The sequence below is a fragment of the Pleurodeles waltl genome, chromosome 6 (assembly GCF_031143425.1).
Source record: "Pleurodeles waltl isolate 20211129_DDA chromosome 6, aPleWal1.hap1.20221129, whole genome shotgun sequence".
NCBI lineage: Eukaryota > Metazoa > Chordata > Amphibia > Caudata > Salamandridae > Pleurodeles > Pleurodeles waltl.
This window is the reverse complement of record NC_090445.1, coordinates 864449084-864471041: the sequence shown is the minus strand read 5'-3', so window position 1 is coordinate 864471041 and position 21958 is coordinate 864449084. Positions and strand designations below refer to the sequence as shown.

The following is a 21958-nucleotide window of genomic DNA, read 5'->3' as shown; positions in this document are numbered from 1 at the left end:
CTCTTTATCTCCCAATAGTGTTTTTTTCTTTTTTTTTTTAAAGTGGTGGCAAGCTGAAAGGAGATCATTTGATATTATATGAAACCACACTGTGCACTTCCTTAGCACAAGGGAGGAATGTTCCTTCTGTTTTACTGTGTTTCAACTATCAGACTTTTAGCAGTGATGGATACAGAAGAATGGCCATTAGGTTATAGGTTTCCTGATTATCAAGGTAATGGACATTTCACAAAGCCCCTTAAATGTCTAATTGACACTACCTACCTTAAGCACACCAGATTTAAAACACTTTGGGGTTTTCATCAAATATGACACAATGTAAGGAAACTATGTAACACCCCTGTATTTAATCACTTCACCTTACTAGGTTATATTTTTAAAATTTCCACAAATTATACATACAAACCTGCATGCTGGCAAGACTTGAACCATGATAAATTAGGCCACACGGTTAAGGATGGAGATAATCTCCTGTATAAAGTAATTCAGAGTAAATATGTAATGACTAAACATTGGTTCTTCCGATACCTGCAGCTTTGAAGCTTTCTTCAAAGCCTAAATTCTAGAGATATGAACTTAAGGCACACTGACCTTGTAGAATTTTTCATTAAGTTACCTGGAGAGAGTTTGCCTGTATGGTTCATAGATTTTGTAACCAGAGTAAAGGGCACAAGTTTGGCCATATGGCATTAGGTACTGAAGTAACTTCTCAAGATATTAAGCTGAGCAAGAGGCTTGCTCAAACTATGCTTAATGGCTGTTGTTTTAGGGTACATGACTTTTACTACACACCATTTAGAGGGTATAAATGGGGAGTTTGGGGAGACTCTCAGTGTTTTCGTTGTCACTGCAACCAGGCAGACCACACATTTCCTGCATGTCCTATTAAAATCTTTTGGGATTGTATGTGTTAACAAACCCAAAAAGAACAGTTGATGGACGGAATGTAGAACAAATCAAACATTCACCCCCAGTCACAGATCTGGGTTTAATCCATCAGTTTTTTTGCCCACCATGCCATTCTAGTTTGGACCCAGTCATATGCAAATCAGTCTTGACCCTGTTCCCAATGGGAACAGTCCAGCCCGAACTGCCAGACCAGGTCCTCCCTTGACCAGAAACAAGCATCCTAGGACCGGTTTCGGGGTATCACCCCTCTTCAGCCAGGCTAGCTTGAATCTGGTGGCATAGTGAGCACGGGACCCACGTCTGGGCATACCCTTCCCACTTGGGGCGACAAACGCAAAAAGAATGTGTTGTCAGCTAAATCGTGTATTAAAGTCTAATATAGTATAGGACTATTAAATGATTATGCTGGGACATGATGTTAGAATTTACAAGAGTTTACATTGTTGCTATTTCTTTAGCTCGAATTGGCTTAGCTTGAAAGACTTGCTCTTCATGTCCACTTTATAAAAAGGTCCTTGTAGAGTGAGGTTATTGGGAATATTGGATCCTTTAAGAGAATGGATGTCTATGCTTATCCCCAGTTACAACCCAAAAATAGTTTGTAATTAATGTTTGTGGTCTATTTGCTAAAGGCAATAGGTATGTAAATGTATGTATCATATCTTTTCTCTCTGTCTTTGGATGAGGTACATTGCACCTTTTGATGTATTTGGACCTTATGCTCGTAACTGTATGAACTTCTGTTGACATTTTTCCTAATAAATAAATAAAATGTCTTTTACTCTCCAGGGGGATCCCAGCAACACTGCACTGCTTACCCCCAAAGTATGAAGAGGTAGTCACAGGCCAAACACAAGATTTATGAAGGAAACAGTAGAAGGGAAGAAAACACAGCAAGTTAGGAGTTTGTAGGACACCTTATTTTTTTACATCTACATCTGTAGGGCACTCTCCTGCCTTGGGGCTCAGTCCACACAATTTTATTTGGAAAATAAATGTGATATTGCTGTCCAGGGTGTTAGCAGAGGTACAGTTCGTGTAATAAAAAAAAAAAAAAGGTATGTGGAGAGTAATTTGGTGGATAGAGTTTATCTGGATGGTCCGTTGACCTAAAGACTATCTGGGTACATTTTGTAAAAGTCCGAAAGGTGTCCGTAGATCAAGTGTTGTACGAGTGCCAAAAAAGCCATTCAGGATATCCAAATAAGAAGTGGGGAAAAGCAAATAGTATGGCAGGAACAGGACAGGAGATGTGAGATCAAGAGGACTACATAGACAAGACAGTGGCACCTGTACAGTGTGCAATGCAGCACTGCTTTCAGAAGAATGCATGGAAGATAAATAGCTGACACAGATGTTTGTGAAGAACACGTCAGGGCCTTCATCCCATATAACCACCCAAATACATTGGAGGCATACCTCTAAGGTACTGTGGGTGCTGCTCTTGGCCGGGCTGTGTACTGCTGTATGTTACTGAATACTATATATATATATATATATATATATATATACACACACACACAACTGATATCATTTCCTGGGATAGGAGTACAACTATGGAAGGGAGTACACAGATACATCTCAGTTTATCAGATTGTTCTAATCTGAAATACTAACATTTGGCATGTCACAGGTGATGTCATCTTTGATGCCATTTATGATTTTAAATATGTGTATAGTGAAACTGTGTCTAAAACCTTCAAGGGGCCTAAGCAAAGAGCCAAAAACCTTTTAAATGCATAAAGTGATTCATATTTCCTATGCCCTGGGGAGAGTTTTCCAGAGCTTTGCTTCCAACATCTCATAGTGGCATACACTGGTGCAGAACTGGTAGTACGGGGGCCAAGTGGGCGTATGCTGGAAGGGCAAATTGGTCTCAAGATGTCTGTGAAACAAAACCAGCACTTTGAGTTCACATCCATCCTTCAAACTATATCTAGTAGAGTGCCTTCACAATGTATTTTGTTTGATGTCTGTGTCTAGCTTTCGAGAGAAGTCTTGTGGTAAAGTTTGAATGATGTGATAGTTTTGAGGGTGCTACATCAGTCTAATTTGGTGGTGATCAGCATCTCTGACATTGTTCAAGCCGATGAGGTGTTTTTGTAGAGAAAAAGATAGGAGGATGCCTAGGGTAGCTTCGTGCCTTTTAGCTTTTTTGGCACTTAAGATGTGGTCAAGAAGCAAATGAACGGCATGTGAAGCAGAGTTGTAGTTGAGTGTGGAGTGTTCAGTTTGGGAGCATCTAGAGTCAGGAACCTGTTTTTTTCCTATCATTTTCCATATCTGATGTCAAACATGAAGGTATGAGCAGCATATCTGAAAAAGTTAACAAAACATTTTGCTTTTTTTTTTATTTTATTTTTTAGGTTTTCCTTTATAATTTACACTACCCAAGTGAACTTACACAAACATGGAAGGCTGCTTAAAAAGGCACTTCTGGAAGGGGCAACTGAACAATTCACGAAAGTGGCATCTCCGCGAACGTCTGTGTAATTCAGAAAAAGACGAGCCTATTTTGAGCTGGTTTAGGGCAAATTCTCCACAGCCTTGGTCCCCTACCTAAGCACCACCACAGTTCCAGTGGTCTATGCTCCTGATGTAAAAAGTGTCTATATAACTCTGTGGTTGATATCAAAACGGAGATAAGGATACCGGCATGCTGACGTCTTAATGGGGTGGAGGTGCATCCAACTGCCCACCTGTGGCCTGCAACCTGTGCATGAGGAAAACACCCACGAGTGCTTCAGACACAGGAAAGAGGACATAGTGGCACACTACAACTCTGAACACCTGGAAGCCGCTGGTTGCCCACTGATACGCTCTCCCCCAGACTACCTAGATTAAAATCAGACTGCAGAAAACACAATTCAGTTGTTACTGTATGTGTGCCTTCCAGCCAGAGATAAGGTTCTGCTATGTTTGACAGTATCTCTAGCTCAGTATATAAATTAAAAGGTCAGGAGGAAGGCCAATGGAATGGGGCAGGTAAAAGCAATAGTATAATCACACCAAATTCTAAAGTGAGGCCCCAGTATGAGTGAAGAAATGAATTATAACTTTCTTGCTAAGATCTGTGAAGAGTGAAGGACTAACAAAGCCCAAAGAACCATCAACCTTACCGCAGCATTTGGCTCAATAAGTCTGTACTGCAACTCTTTAGCGGCATCCCACTGACCAGCAAGACATAGTCTCTCCAATTCACACACTTGTGTCCCAAGGATATTAGCCAAAGCACACACCCCACCAATGGCACCTGGGAAAGCAGGAAAAAAATGAAAAGCACAACATGATACGCCATTTTTGTTGAAGTGAGGTATATTACACTTCACAAGTATCTGAATTACTGAAAGGAAAACACAAACATATTTTAATAAAAAGACTGTATTAGAATGAATGTCAGCTTTCACTAAAAATGCTGTGTGATACAAGTACTGAAAATGGAGATGCCAGATCATAGCAAACAATCACATAAAAGAAAGCACTTCAAAAACCCAGGTCTCACATTTAAGGTTATACATCATTCAGTTAGCTCCATTAACTCTATCTGTGACCTCAAGACTATAACTTACCATCATAATCTATGCATTTAGGTAGGCATATACCTCAGCTTCAGTTGCATTTTCATTAAATGCAACTTTTGACTAAACCAAGTTACCTAACTTTCAGGCAAGAAAGTAAGAGGATACTCTTCTTTTTACATTCCTACGTGAAGTCTGAGGCGTATACCATATTGTTATATTAATACCTTGTGTTTAGGTTTGATGTGTATGGTGCTTCTGTCATTTAAGCTGAAGATACTGCAGTTTAAATTTACTTCAAGGGGTTTTGGGACTGCCTCCTTCAGCCATTTGGCTTCTTTTGCATTGGAATCTTTAACAAGTGAGCAGCAATTGGGAAGTGTCATAACAGTGTACACAAGCATGTAAATGAGTCGATCAATACGTGTGTTCTTACGTTGGACATTTGGTATTGCAATTTTACGTATTTGTTACATTAATTTTCATGTCACCTTGAGGAAGGCTTGTTCCAGAGCTGAAACACGTTGGATTAATTTTTTGATCTTTTTATGTATATTTCTGCTAACAATTAAATTTCGAGCTGGTCACATGTATGAATTTTGGCAGATTTATTGAGCATATAGAGTACCTGTATCTTGCACGTCTGCCATACACAGGTTTGTCATCTAATATGTCATTTCAGCGGTCATCAGTGATGTAACAGAACATGTCATGCGTGATATAGTATGTAAGGTCATAAGCAGTACATGACAATGGTGCAAGTTATAGTTACTTCAGTTAACTATGACTGGTGAATTTGAGTTTTGTTTATTTTACAATCTAACACTTTACTGATATTTTCACCCAAGTAAACATCTTTTTAACCTTTGCTTTTTCAGTGAATTGGTCAGGTTTTAAAAAAGTGCAAAATAAACTATTGTTACCACACCTAACTATAAAGCCACTTTAAGCTTTGTTTTTTTCAGTGAATGCCTGTTTTATTTATTTTTTTAACATAAAGTAAGATTTATTACCATACCTAACTAGCTTACACTGTGCCTAGCACATCCTTCTGCCCAACTCACAGAAGGGCATGAGCAGCACCAGGTTGGCAGAATAGCCTGAGCTGTGGCCAAGCCATGCATCCAATGCCCCATGATAGCAAAGACCTCTATAGAGGTTGAAGGCTGAGCGTGGTATTGTTTTCTTTTCACCCCACAGTATCAGACATGGCTGTGCTGAGTTTGGTGGCCTCTACCGGGACTGTGACAACACTTGTATTTTTTTTTTTTTTTTTTTTTAATTACCCATTTTGGCCCCAGGTGCTGTCCCTCTGGGACCTGTAGTATTTACCCGCCCTGCCCCCCCCCCCCTTCCATCCCCATCCCCAAAGGTCTAGGCTGTCAGGATATGCCTATCCCGCCACTTTCTATCATTTTATATTTAGGACTCGAGGACCGAGTCCTCTAATGGAAAGTGCAACACTTTTCTCTGTTGCGGCTAGCTAATCACATTGGTCTTGTGAGACTGGCCAATCAAATTTGGTGTAATTCTGTTCAGAAGCTTGTGGCTTTTGCTGTAAATAAGGATTTTATGGAAAACGTGTGGGGGGAAAGACTCCACCAGGCAGATTACACCAAAACATTCAAGGAAGCAGCTGAAGTGGATGAATTTTAAATTTTCTTTTTTTTTTTTTGTTGAAGGGGAAATGTTCGTGACGACTCATCAAATAGTGCCAATGTTATTAGTAAAGCAAAAATGCTTTTCCTGTGGAAACCTAACTAAACAGTGGTAACCTCACACTTCACAATCCATTTGTTTTGTATTCGGGGATTCTGTGATGATGCTTGGAAAATCTCAGGGTCACATCCTCCCTGAACCTCGGTCTCCTTGACCTTGAAAGAAATAGGATTAATCAATGCAGGTTATAAAAACACCAGTAACATTTACAAAACATTTGAGAACAGACGTACATCACACACAAAAACGTTTGCATGTTTACAATCTGAAGTGTTCAATTTGTCAGTGGTAAAAGGCTTTGGTTGTATTTTTGTGTTGGTAATTTAATATTATTTCCTAAGGCTTTTATTTTAATTCTCTACCTCCGTACCGGTCGTTGGCCTAGTGTGGTACTGGGTTTTTTCAGTAGTAACTTACATTCATAATTTATGAATAAGCAAATGGCGTAAACCTACTTAAAACTGTCACTCATTCAAAAGTGTAGGTTACCTTTGTGAAACATTTTCTGCAACATATGAAAGTATTGCAGTAAGAATTTTCCACAGACAAATTCAAACATCGGTAAAAAAGTTAGTTTTTGTGATATGGCCAATAACACCAACAAATGCAAGTACCTCTCATGCAAAATTGTTACCTGATACTGCCCTGGTTTTTAAAGAGTATATAATTAATTGAAGAATATAACTAGTTTACTCACACTTTCTTGTTAAGCATGACCACACTATCAAAAAATGCACATTATCTGAACAAACATGCCAAAACTCTGAGCGCTGGATGGAGTCTGCACAGATTTACCAGGGTCTAAGGCACTAAGCATGCTTATCCACTGCGTCCACTTCTCCTTCACCAAGGCAATCGAACGGTACCACGCCCACCGCTCCTCTAGCAGGAACTGGACCAAGGTCATAAAAGCCCAGCTCACCGTAGCTCTCTGCTACTCCCCTCCACCGGACACCAACGCCTCGACCCACAACCTCCACCAATGGATTACAGACTGCACCAACACCTAACCCCCCTAAGGAAACCCACCAGCAATCAACACCAAAGGAGAACCAGCTGGTTCTCCCCCGACCTCCAAGAATCCAAGAGCGCATGCGGATGACTCAAGAGAAAGTCGAGAAGCAGTAAAAGCCCAACAGACTACAAAGCCTTCAAAGATGAGGTCACATAACACAACCAGCTCATCAGATCAGCTAGAAAATAATCCATTCAGGAGCGAATCAACACAAATGCACACAACAGCAAGGAACTTTTCACCATAGTCAAGGAATTCACAAAACCTGGCACAGACATCCCGCCCTCCCAAGACCTCTGCGACATCCTCGCCACCTTATCCCACCAAAAAATACAGGACATCTACAAAGGATTCACAAGCAAATGCCCACCTCCAACCCACAAGCACCACCACAGACTCCAACCACCAATCAATCGTGAACCACTGGACCCTGCTCATGCCGAAAGACACCCTGAAGCTCATGAATACCATCCACTCTCGGGCACCCACAGACCCATGTCCCCACCACATCTTCAATCAAGCTAGCGCCACCATCGCACCCAAACTATGCCACACTATCAACCGCTCTATAGAAACCTCAACCTTCCCGGATGCCTCGAAACAGGTGAAGATAAATCCCCTACTGAAGAAGCTCTCGCAGATCCAACAGAACTGAAAAACTACAGGCCGATCTCACTGCTGCCTTTTCTAGCCAAGGTAATTGAAAAAGCGATCATGTACAGCTCACCGACCTCTTGGAGATCAACCAAATCCTCAACCCCTCCCAATCCGGATTAAGGAGCAACCACAGCACCAAAAACGCACTCCTAGCAGCCACAGATGACATCCGCACTCTACTGGACCGCGGGGAAAACAGCAGCCCTTATCCTCCACAACCTCTCCGCCACCTTCAACACCATCTCTGGTGCACAACCTTATGCACCAGACTACACGACGCCGGCATCCGTGGCAAAGCCCTGGAGTGGATCCGCTCCTTCCTCACCGGCCAAACCCAGAGTCAGGCTCCCACCTTTTACCACAAAGCCGACCAAAACCAGATGTGGAGTTCATCAGGGCTTCTCCCTGAGCCCCACCCTCTTCAACCCTGAGCCCCACCCACTTCAACGGCTACATGACCCCGCTCGCCGAGATTGTCCAACACCAAGGGCTCAACATCTCATATGCAGACGACGCACAGCTTGTTCTCTCCCTTACTGATGAACCATCAACAGCCAAAAAACACTTTCACAACAGAATGAAGGCAATCACAAATTGGACGAGAGACAGCAACCTCAAGGTCAATTTGGACAAGACGGAAATCCTCATCTTGGACCCCACCACTACTGTCTGACACACTCCTGGTGGCCCAGTTCCCTCGGAACTGCCCCGTCTCCGACCGACTATGCACACAACCTCAGCGTCATTCTCGACTCATCACTGTCCCTAGTCTGCCAAGTCAACGCTGTCTCATCCTCCTGCTTCCACACTCTCCGCCGGAAGATCTTCAAGTGGATACCCATCAATGCAAGAAGAACAGTCACCCAGGCACCCATCAGCAGTAAACTCGACTACGGCGAGGCACTCTATGCCAGAATCAACAAGAAACTCCAAACTAGACTTCAAGCAATACAGAACGCCACGGCCAGAGTGATCCTGGACATTTCCCACCACAGCCATATCTCTGCCCACCTGAGAGACCTACACTGGCTCCCCGTCAACAAAAACATCACTTCCAAGCTTCTGACACATGCGTAAAAGGGTAATAAGTTGCACTTTATAAATGCTGATTGATTGATAAGCCTTCAGAAACCAAAATAAAAATTGATACTTTATCAAACCTTGACCATCGCCAGAGGTGAGTTTACTTCAAACCATAAGAAGTGATCTCGGCACCTATGTGACTTGGAGCTCTACCTGTCTTGAATAGAGACAATCGAAAATTAATTGCTTTCTGGTTGTTAAGCCAGATATCTGGAGTACAACTGTTATGTACCTTGAAAAGGTGCTGTCCAAATACTCTTGATGATGTTAGTTATTTTGTGATGTATTGGTGCATGGCAATCATTCTGAAACCATTTTAAAAACTAACAAACAATAAATAAATAAAAAAATAAGTGCCAACTAGTCCACAAATATATGTTGGCCTTTCAAAAGACTCACAGCTTGGGGAAAGTAGATTCTAAAACTGTGCAGTTAGGATAAAAAAAGAGCCCTGAAACTAATTGCAAATAGTTCCTATTGGAGGCAGTTACAGTAATTTGATTTGTGGACGAAGGGAAAGCATGTTTGTTCAATACAAATACCAACTGAATAAAACGTAAGACAACAATGTAGTTGACTTTCACCATGCTTAGAACAGTCATTACACCATGATACACCACACACCAACATCTAAAAGAATTTCTGAGATAGAACTCCTAACATATACCCGTCATAATCCAGACACACAACCCAGTTGGCTAACAGCCCTCCCCACCAAGAAACTCCAGGCACACATCTCCATACTCTGGCCCCTGAACATGTTCATTGACCTAGAAGATGAATAAGCAAAGGTGCAGTCTGCAGCTATCAGCCAAAACACCAAAACCATACCGCCAAAGCTCAACAAATGTAACACAGCTCTCTGGGAAGCAGGCCAGAACATAATACTCATAACACATCACTAGACCGGGCTGCGATGGAAACCTCAAATTATGTTGAAAAGTCACCTGAACTGCTAACTATGTTACAAGAGCTACAATGACAGAACATTAACTATTCAAAAGCTGGTAACAAAATCAAAGTAGGATTTCGAGTGACTAGTTTGAATACATCAGTTTGAGTACAAGTATGACCTAAAAAAATTGCCCAAATCTGGAGACCTCAATGAAATTCTATGGATTTGACTGAAAAAAGATGATGTTAGAAGATACGATCAGTATTTAGTAAGTCAGTAGTTCTGTACACACAAATTACCAAACTTGGAAGACACTTCAATGCACTTGGTTTACTAATGATATTGTTGCTGGTTATGCATATTGTAATGATCTGTTGTACTTTCTAACTTGCACCATAACTGTGAGCCATGATCTAATATGTATCACAATTGCACCTTCTGTTTACCTATATTGTTAGTGTACAAGTTGCTTTTTCCTGTGTGAAAATATATGGCTTGAAATAAATCAATGTTTCTTACAGAACCCTTGTACTTTTCTGTACCTTTGGAATGCTATACAAGAACCTTTCTCACACCTGATCTGTAGTGTTAATCCTTTACTTGGCCAAAAACATCCATGTATCCATGTATCTTTGTCTTAATTCACTATACAAAATGGATAATGTGCATAACCCTCCTGGTTCTTTAAACATTGTTCCCATGTTTTGCCATATTTATTGTCTTGAAGATCTACCCAGCAACATTCCAAAAAGCTTTCTATGATCGACCTCAATTTACCCCGATTTCATATCTCTGTTGTCTCAGGTTTATTTCAAATAAATTCTGATTTGACTTTCCCCATTCTTCCCCATAGCGTGTAGTACTATAGATTCACATGCTCTGCATATTCCTGCCATCTAATACTAAGCGTGGACATTACATTTTTTCTTCTAATAAGCTTTGAGTCCTCTGTAGTGCTGTGACTTTTTCCCTAATCCACACTGCATATGGGCACCTTACGTTGTTTCTCGCTCAGCGGGTGAAAGGCAAAGTGGAATGTGGAGTAAGTCTATTGCGAAGTGCCATGAGCATTGTTACATTGTGAAGGTGAGAAAATGTGCTATCACTACCATATGTGAATCTACTGCAGTGCAAGTTATGAATGGATGCTTTCAAGATAAATAACATTTATCGTATATAAGGTGTGTGGCTATAGATACACATGCTCCGCATCACCTGTAAAGCAGTTTCCGATCAAACAGTAGTTAGTGGACAGGTGACACAGATGTCTTAAGACAGTCAGACCAACTAAAGCCTTTACTTTGTAAAGGTTATGTTGTCGACCGGGTAGCTGCTTTGCAAATATCTGATAATGGAATGTTACCTAGGAAAGCCATGGTGGCTCCCTTTAGCTTTAGTATAACAAGTTTAGATGCACTTGGCAATCCACCTTGTGCTTGCGAGTCAGCCTTGGAAATAGGGTGGGCATTTGTAGGGTTTTGCAAAGTCTTCGAAGAACTGATTAGTTTTGTGGAAGAAGTTGGTCCTGTCAGTGTAATGCCTGAGTGTCTGCTTGAAGTCTAAGGGGTGCAATTCTCTTTCTACCACAGAATCATGTTGTACAAATAATACAGGCAGTTCAAAAGCTTGGTTAATATGGAAAGGTGAAACTTTCTTGGGTATGAATTGGGATTAATCCTAAGTATTATCTGTTTTTTATGTACCAGGATGAAAGGATCCTGAATAGTGAGTCTTTGGAACTTGCTGATGAACCTGAGAAAAGTTATGGCTATGAGAAAAGTCACCTTCCACAACAGAAACAGTTAAAAGCAAATGTGGAAGGGTTCAAAAGGCATCCCCACCAGTCTTGCGAGGACAATGCTAGGGTTCCACACTAGGCCTGGAGGTGTTCCTTGGGGTAACACCTTGTCCACAGAATCCTGTGACCTAAGTTGCCTGTGATATGGTTCAGTGAAGACTTCGCTTGGCAGTAGTTTTGGCTGGACTGTGCCCAGGAGGAACAGAGTCAAGGTTGATTTGCAATTAACTGGATGCAAACGGAGGTAGCATGGTGAGCAAAAGACAGATCTGCTGGGATGCTACCACTAGCAACTGCAAGTGGTTAGACAAATTGCAAGCATTCCTCCCATCACATTTTTGTGTGTTTCAAGCAGCTGCTAGCATGCATATGTCATGGGAGGGTTGGATGTTTGGGGGGGTGGGGTGGGGGGGGGGGTTGGGATATGCTGTGCCTGTGACAGCATGTAACACAGATGGGACGACTTAGCATTTGGTGTTAACCCTAGGCTGTGGAGCAGGGTTATAGCTGTTGGAGTGCATGCTAGGCATTGTTGTCTGCTCCTACTCAGCCATCCATTGAGATATTGAAAGACACAAATGCAGATGGGTGGTGACTCTCAAATTTGTACTTGGGAGTCGCAGCTCCTCTACTGGAGCTACGTCTGCCCTTGCCCTTCCTGTTTCTGCCCCTGTAACCGTCCCTTTAGTATCCTCTGCCTGTCTGGCCCTTATGAAAGGTCTATTTTTGGTGCTGGTAATTTCGTGCCTGGCCAGACGGAATGGTCTTGATTCTGCTCCTGGATTGTTGTTCACGAAGGGTGCCCCTCGGTGTGGCAGACTGTAAGACACCGATGGACTTCTGGCTGCCAGTGTCCTTCTAGATTTTCTCCAACATCTTGTCCACTTTGGGTCAAAATGTTATCCATTAAATGAGGCATGAGAGGTGTTGTTATGCCTCCTGTTTGAATCTCAAGATGTTAAAGTGTACTTGGCAGCCTATTAGGATACTTGTGTTTATGCTGTAAGTAGTGAAATTTGCAGCATTGTGTGTGCATCAAATGTACGCACTGCAAATAAGATTTCCCTTCATTACTAACGCCTCCCCCCCTTTCTGAATGTGTCAGAGAGGTGCTGCACCAGTACCTCCATCTCCACCAAGTGAAACATGTCATAAACCAAGAGCAAACCAACCGAGTTAGGAATTATCCACTGGGTGTTTGCACCAACCTACATGTGCTTGCCAGTGGTACTGAAGTGCTAGGTCTTCTTGCCTTGGGAACAGACCATGTGTCCTGTTGTTTGGGATGTCAGTCAGTGGCTTTGTAGTGGAGTTATACTCATGCCCTTTGGAGTCTTCTTGGTGCAAGTCCCTGTAGGTTCTGACACAAAAGGAGTTCCCTCCTAATCATCATCTGAGGCGGAGCTCAAAATGAAGTCTCAGGGTTGGGCCTCAACTAGGCCCCTGGGATCTCAGATGGACCCCCTATCCCGCTTCTTCCTCGATGCCCAGTGGGTCATGTTTGCCAAAGACATCTAACATCTCAGTGGACGACTGCTATTTGATTTTTGAGTGTACCCAATGCCTTTCCACCAAGGGCTTCTTGCACCAGAAAGCGAGGCAGAAATGTCAGGAGGTCTTATCGTGGTCGGTGGAGAGGCAGAGGTCTGCATTCTTGGGGGTGAGCTCCTTGAGGATCAAATGAGAATTGACTGAGTCAAAGACCAAAGCACTGGTCACCAAGGCGCTGAAGCGAAACGGTTCCGATTGGTGAGATTAGAGAGGAGTTCTGTCGGGAGAGCCGTTGAACAGCATTAGTGACTGTTTACCAAGCTGTCTGTCACAAATGTATAGCCATTAATCCTGAGATACATGAGAATCGCATAGCTCTTGAGCAGTTACTAAACACTTCCACACCCAATGGCAGAAAAAAAACAATCTAAGGTCGAGTCAGTGCCCATGTGCATTGTGGACTAAGGGAGGAGTCACAGTCCATTACTCAAACTTCTAAGAAAAAACAAGCTGTAATTTCCAAGACCAACACCAGCTTGAAAGAGCATTTCTCTATAGTCACATACACTACAAACATATTGTTACCTCTTTTTTGATCGATTATTCACAATATATCTATTTAATTCAGAAAAGGCTTGTCTAGTAACAAACTTGGAATGACTCGACTTCCTGTCCCAGAAATATGTACCAGAAAGACTCTCATGCTAAATTGCATTTTTCTGGATTGACCTGATCTTTCTCGTGTTCTCTGGCTACTAAACTGATCAGCCTTTGTCGGTTAAAGCTAAATATTTATTAGAAGATAAAAAAAGTAGCTTCCTCCGATTGAACCATAGTGGTGTAACTGGTCCCAGAACTCTACACTAGAGAATCTTCTCGGTCGCAATCTAGTACTCTATGGTTGCCTTGAGGACCCTATATATTTCTACATAACACCCCAAGTGCCACCATGACTTCTAAATGCACCCAACCAATCTTAAACTCTTCCCTATCATAGATAAGTTACTATGTAAAGTGTTTGTTCTAGTTGCTTATGACTGCTCCAACCTGTCATAACTCACATCCCCATTACAGGCTACTTGGAGGGGAGAGGCCTCTGGGATCTCAGAGGGAGCCCTAGGACTTCTATTTTTGAGAAAATGCTTTTGGAAATAGAGAGAAGGTGCCTTTGCAAGTGCCTTCCGTGAGTTAGTCATACCTCTGTGTGATACTGTGATGAGGACGAGAAAACTTAGCATAATGAGGTTTGGCACTAAGAAATCTGGCCATTTTAAAGAACTGCCAAACAGTTTTTCAATAAGACAAGCAAGTTATGAATTGACACAATATTTCATTTTCTAAAGTGATGCACTTCAGTTACACTTTTAATTTACAGCAGCTACATTTCCTCTGGCAACTGTTGATCTTTTGTCTTTGCGGCATCATAGACAAGGTGTCATTAATGCTCGAAAGAAGGGTCAAGACAGAAGGATGGAAGGAAAATAGCGAGTGTCAGTAAAGAAAGTTTGTGGGGAGAGGGGGGTATATTTAGAAAATAAAGCAAGATGGGTATTTTTCATGGCGTCATTTAAAGACATGGAATTGGGCAGAATGGATGGGCTTAACTGTGCCACTGAACAATACTTGTTTGTGTTTTGGACCCTTTTTAAAAGATAGCAAAAACAATAAATCCACAAAACATAACATTTACCTTCTGTCAAGGAAATATCTATTGATTGAGAGTTTGGCTTATAAGGGGTAAACTGGTCTGAGTTAATTCTAAGTATCAAAGCCATCTGTGCAGAGGAAACTCCACCAGAGGTAAAGTTGGCCCACAGCTCAGTCTGATGTCAGATTTGCCACCTATCCACAGGGCCTCCTCTATGAATGATTGTCATGGACAAGAACAGCAGACTTTCACAGAAAGATTACGTACAGTGTCTTGAAAATGCTTGGAAGCACCGCCCAGGGAGACAAGTTGTAGAGTGCATTGCCAACATGCCCTGGCTTTGAGGGGGGTTGGGAACAGGACGTTTTCCAATATTTACATTTGCCCGCACAAACTGTGCCACCAGAGAACGTCACTGGCATATGTTCCACTGCATTTTCCTCAGCCAATTAGTTCCTCCAAAGGGAGAATAAACCATTTTGGTGTATACACATACACGGCCAAATATATATGGTAGATTTTGCTATGCCATCAAGGCAGAGGAGGGGGCATTTAAATCTACAGCAGATATACAATTCTCCAAGCCGATCTATAAATTAGGCACGTTGTTTAAAAACCGCTGCAGAATAGCAGTCAATATGTTACAAATAATAACTTATTACTGCAAAGCACTTGATTACATATATCCATACGAAATCAACACACTGACAGGCTCAATGTCAAACCATCAATTTTAATACGAAAAGATCTACGAAGGCAATACGGTGAAAAGTAGATAATCAAAATCACATTTAATGGAAGGAGAGACACATTATTATTTTTTTATCACTGGTGCAACTCTTTTCCAAAAAATTGAGACCGCTAATATTAAGAGATAGGAAACAGACATGTTCCCATTCGCCAGTCAGGAGCCCAAATACATATGCTAAAAGGCAACATTTAGAGTGTCGCTTATCACAACCAGCACAAATCAAGAAAGACTGGGCAAAAATAGAAAAAATGTTTTATAAAATTTGGCAAAGAAATACAACACCACAATATATTAGAGTGCATCTTAGTGACTAACAGGTAGTGTAACTACTCAGGGATACGATACCCCTGTCATACATTATAAGGATATTGCACATCAACAAGGAATTCTGTGACCATATTAAGGAACAAGGTCAGAAGCCGAGTTCCCTCAAAAGTTCCTGGAGCTCCAAAATGACTAGCAATATCCTTCTAATGTACCCCGCAGGGTATTTTATTCCTGCAAAGACATGGTCACACCATCACTCTTTCCACAATCCCTTAAACCTTTGATGAAGAGAAGATATATGTTGCAGACATGAAGAATAAAACAAAATTCTATAGTGCAAATATACACGCACCAAAAACAAATTGGTGATTTGTTGCAAAAACACTAGAATCAGATTAATCAAACTCGGTTTAAAAAGGTTGTATATCAGAAGCATGCAGATACTATTTATCCTGTCATGATCTATAGGTTGAGAACATAAACATGTTGCCATAAATATCTCCCTTCTGCTCATTAATGTTAACTTTAGCCAGAACATAAAAAAGAAGACTTTCCTCTTCCATTGTTCAAACTGCAGCTGTAATTATTCTCTTTGACCTGCCTTTCACGCTGGCTGCTGGCAGGAGGCAATATGACATCAGAACTCAACTTTAACCCTATTGGTGCGGGCATCGGTCACTAGCCGACATCAGCACACCCTCCCTGGTGTGGATATATATATATATATATATATATATATATATATATATATATATATATATATATATATATATATAAAAATAACTTTTGTCACTGCATGTGTAGTTTCCCTGAGGTCTGCTATCGGCCCCTAGGGAAATCACACTGGGCGCCAGAGGCACTAAAGACTGACGATTGGTATTTGACAAGGTGAAGTAAAAGGGTGTCTTAAATGTATTATTATTTTGTAAAAAAATTTTTGTGTCTTGAGAGAACATGCTGATTGAGGGAAGAAGCGAGGCTAAGGTGACCTTTACTGTTGCACACATCACACACACACCCACCGGCAATATTGTGACTGTCTACGTAGGCTAGTGTTTTACAGCAAGAGTTTAGCCACTAGCAGAGATGGCGTCTTGTGGATGATTGCTGCTCAAGCCCTAACTCGGGTTTAAGAGGACAGCTGACATAGGATCAGAGACTAAGACAGCAGATACTGAGTCAGCATCTGATGGATAGGACAATGGCACAGACTCTGGGAGTAATTTTTCAGTCCGAAGAGTCCCATCCGACAACTCGTCTTTCAGTGATTCTGAGGGAGGTGATGAGGACAGTCCTGCTGTCCCTTCATGAGCACAGTCTATGCAGCGGGACAATAGCGGGTTAGTTCACCCCAGAGAGCAGGTGCATGCAGCAGCAAGCACAGAGAGAGTGCTCTCTTGGGAGCTCATAATTTAGTTCAGCCCCCAAATTCCACTGCCCAAATCGTATTGTGGAGACATCAAAATTTTCTATCACAAAACAACCTGGCTTTGTAAGGCAGGTACCTGAGTTTTGACGGTCATGTCAGGAAACCAACCAAACCCAGACGTTTCTAGAAACTAGACACCTGGGGGAGTCCACAGATGTGTGGATTCCCCAAAGTTTTCTTACTCCGAATACCCTGCAAAGGTGAAATGTTGAATAAAAACTCTATTTTTTTCTTGTATTTCTGTCACACAAACTACAGGAATATGCTGGGATCCACAAAATTCCTACCACCCAGTCTTTCCCCACCTGTCCTGATAAAAACGCTACCCCACTTGGGTGCCTGTACCTAGTGCCTGCATCAGGAATGGATCACACCAGGGTCAACAGTTGACCTCATGTAAGGACTAACATGGACCGTTGTGTGATCCATTCCTGACATAAGCACTAGGCCCACCCACACAAGTGAGGTACCAATTTTATCGGGAGACTTGGGGGAATGCTGAGTGGAAGGAAATTTGTGCCTCCTCTCAGATTCCAGAACTTTCCATCACCGAAATTTGAGGAAAAAGTGTTTTGTTTTTTTACCACATTTTGAGGTTTGCAAATGATTCTGGGTACCAGAACCTTGTGAGAGCCCCACAAGTCACCCCATCCTGGATTCCCCTTGGTGTCTAGTTTTCAGAAATGCACAGGTTTGCTAGGTTTCCCAGGTTTCCCTAGGTGCCAGCTGAGCTAGAGGCCCAAATCCACAGCTAGGCACTTTCCAAAAAGCACGTCAGATTTCAATGTGAAAATGTGATGTGTCCATGTTGCATTTTCTGTTGCGGGCACTAGGCCTACCCACGCAAGTGAGGTACCATTTTTATTGGGAGACTTGGGGGAACACAGAATAGAAGAACAAGTGTTGTTGTCCGTTGTCTTTCTCAACCTTTTTTCCTTCCAAATGTAAGACCGGGTGTAAAAAAAAAAAAAAAAAAAAGTCTATTTGAGAAATGCCCTGTAATTCACATGCTAGTATGGGGACCCAGGAATTCAGGGATGTGCAAATAACCACTGCTTTTCAACACCTTATCTTATGCCAATTTTGGAAATACAAAGGTTTCCTTGATACCTATTTTTCACTCTTATATTTCAATAAAATGAATTGCGGTATACCCGGTACACAAATGAAAACCCATTGCAAGGTGCAGCTCATTTATTGGCTCTGGGTACTTACGGTTCTTGATAAAACCCTATATATCCCTGCAACCAGAAGAGTCCAGCAGACATAATGGTATATTGCTTTAAAAAATCTGCAATAGCTGGAAAAAGTTATAGAAGAAAACATGGCCGGAAATAGCTCTTTTTTTTTTTTCACCTCAATTTCAATATATTTTTATTTTAGCTGTTACTTTCTGTAGGAAAACCTTGAAGGGTCTACACAAATGACACCTTGCTGAATTCAGAATTTTGTATACTTTTCAGAAATGTTTAGCTGTACAGGATCCAGCATTGGTTTCACACCTATTTCTTTCACTAACTGGAAGGAGGCCGAAAGAAAAAATAGTAAAAATGGTTATGTCCCAGTAAAATGCCAAAATTGTGTTGAAAAATGTGGTTTTCTGATTCAAGTCTGCCTGTTCCTGAAAACCGGGAAGATGGTGATTTTAGCACCGTAAACCTTTTGTTGATGCCATTTTCAGGGAAAAAAAGCACACGCTTTGTTATGCAGCCCTTTTTACCAATTTTTCTGAAAAATTACTTAGTTTTAGCTGTAATTTGGCTAGTTTCTTGGTCTCCTCTAGGGGAACCCACAAACCCTGGGTATCTTTAGAATCCCTAGGATGCTGGAAAAAAAGGACACAAATTTGGCGTGGATAGCTTGTGGACAAAAAGTTATGAAGGCCTAAACACGAACTACCCCTAAAAGGGCTCAGCATGGGGGGAGGCCTAGCACCTAATTTATTACATTTGAGCAGCTATGTCATTTTAAGTAACGAGATGTCACAACTGGACTGTAATAAGGAGATTAGAGACAGCTTTTATGCAGGCTCCTATGAATTATATATATATATATATATATATAGATAGAGAGGAAAACGTACCCTCGACGTACATTATGAGGATATCGCAAGTCACCCCAGAGTTCATTTATAAGGTCAAGGGACTCAAATGTGGCTTGCAATATTCTTATAATGTATGGAAAGGGGTGTTTTTTTCTTTATAATATATGGTCACACCATTACCCTTCCTACAAATCACTTAAATACTTGGGCACATATTTATACTTTTTTAGCGCCGCGTTTGCACCACTTTTTGATGCAAAAACGGCGCAAACTTGCAAAATACAATCGTATAAATATGGGCCTTGGTCTATTGCTCTTTCATATGAAAGAGCTAGAACGCTTACAAACATGAATTAAAAAAGTAGGAACTCTAGTGCAAGATGAAACAAAAACATTTAGACATTTGTGGCAAAAAGGTATCAATCAGTTTAAGGCAACTCAGATGTAAAAAAAAAAAACTACAGCTCAGAATGATAAGCATTTGAACAGATTCTGTGTTTCCTACAATAATCTAAAGCGTATATTGCCACAAATGTCTCTTTCTATACATCACAGTTTATCCAGAAGAAAAAAAAAAAACAGGTTTCGTTTTCATTCTCTAAACTGCAGCTTTAATTATAGCTGGGTAGCACTAAACGTCGGGGATGTTTTTCATTGAGATCCTGCGGTCACTAAGATCCTTGAGGTGAAAAACATTCCCACAATTCACTTTTTACCCTACTATATGTTTGTTATGTATGCCCCTGCTAGAGATTTTAATAGAAAAATGCATTTAAATACTAACCTGTATGAATTATTAATAGGCCTAAACAAATGCTGCATGTTAAACGTTTATTTTTCTTTCCTAATCTTGCTCCACATGCATTTGACACAAGATGCTAATGTTGGCAAATTCTTTACTAGTAGTAAGCTGAAGTTTCTTCTTTTGACCTCTATAAAGGTCGTTCACATAACTTGCATGACACAAACCTCCTATACTAACAAATAAATATTCTTCCTCTTTCCTGCTTAACTACTTGACCTGCGATGGACTTTCTAATTTCCTTGACTAATCTTAAATCTTGTTTCTTTATGAATAGGCTCCTAGTGTGAAGATGTGTGAGAATAAAAATTATGAGATGTGTTTTGCGCATAAAATTTACATGAATGTTCTGTTTGGCACACCAGCTGTATTAGGAACAATAGCGTCAACATTTTTGACGCTACTGTGGCGCTTTGCTCCACTAGCGTCAAATTCTGTGCCACTTTATAGATATGGTGCCACATTTTTGAAATCTAACTCCACATTAGCATCAGAAAAAGTATGCTAATGTGCTGTCTAATGGAGCAAAGCCATCCTTAAATTTGGCCATAGCTCTGGTATTTTTGTCTGCTAAGTGTAAGTCATGAGAAGTCAACTACATTAAATAAATCTGAACTGTTGTGGTTATACTAATATTGGTGAGTGTTTGTGAAACCATATGCACAAAGGTTACACAACATTGATTAGGTGATTTCCAGCATGTCGAGAACTCATTGTTGGGAGTGAAAAATTTAGTTTGATTGAAAAATTGGAAGTTGTAAAAAACAGAAAAATACAGATTGAGTTATACTATTGCTTTCTTTAGAAGAAGCAGACAAAGATTAATCTATTTCATGTTGCTTAGTTATTACAATTGAAGCATTAGTGTTTTACGAAGAAATTGTAAGGGAGTGTGAGCTGCTGCAAGGAGCAAGGGGAGAGTAATAATGGGGATCTATTGAGGTCCTGATAAAGGCCGATGGACCCTGAGGGGCAGAGAAAAACAGCCGAAACATGTTGACTTATAAACAGGTACTGGGATGAACAGGTAATGGTATCCTGTAGATCACCACCAGAGGTCCAATTTTAATCCTATCCAGGGGGTCCTTCAATAAAATTGAGGAAGGGGACACCCCTGAGATAGTTTTATGTTCTATTTTTGTTCTGATCCCCGTTTGTTGTTGCATAGTGTTTTTTCTTTCTTTTTTTTTGCTCCCCACCCTTACTGCTCCACTCCAACTTGGGTCTATGTAGGAGTGTGTTAGCAGAAGTCCTATGATGAAGCATGCCACAATGAGTGGGTGAGGGCAGTTTTTCACACAGGTAGTCGCCCGCCTAGGGAGGCAGTGGACGTACTGGTTTTCTTGTCCCTTTTGTGATAGATATAATGGGAGGTTGGACAAGGAGAGATTTTTCCTCTCACCCCTTTATAGGTGTTTTGAAATAGGAGGAGAAGAAACAAGGAACCAAGTTGAAGAAGTGACAGTTGGATTGCCCAAAGAACAGCTAAGCAATCCAGGAGAAGGTACAAGTTCTAGATTAAGGACAAGAAATGATGCTCAGAGTGCTAAATGGCCAAAAGCTTGCAGTCAAAAAAAATTAAAATCAAGTGTGTCAGTTAAGTCCATTTCACCAACAATCAAAGAAGCAGCAGAATTAAGTGGTATAAGTCACATATAAGAAAAACAACAGACACTCAAAAGATCAAGAGTACCTTGTCAAGGATATTCAGCACCTGAATGGCTATAATATATAAGTCTAGTTTTGAACATTCTAACTTCAGATTTGCTTGACAGGAATAAAGAATTGCTTGAACCTCCTTGAAAGGAAAAGAAAGAAGAAACTAGGCTAAAGAAATATTGAGATTTAAAAGAACATAGGTAAAGACAATTCCAAGAAATGAACTGAACTATAGAATAAAAGACTAACGAATAACTAAAAGGAAACAAGAAG

General features: G+C 41.0%; 1 protein-coding gene across 1 annotated transcript in view; it reads right to left on the bottom strand.

The window, feature by feature from the left end:
• The window catches only part of HOGA1 (4-hydroxy-2-oxoglutarate aldolase 1), a 197077-nt gene that overhangs the window by 31661 nt on the left and 143458 nt on the right, over nucleotides 1–21958 (bottom strand). Inside the window, exon 6 of the mRNA XM_069239624.1 lies at nucleotides 4029–4162. Coding sequence (XP_069095725.1) covers nucleotides 4029–4162 — 134 coding nt within the window. The remainder of the gene's footprint in view (nucleotides 1–4028; nucleotides 4163–21958) is intronic.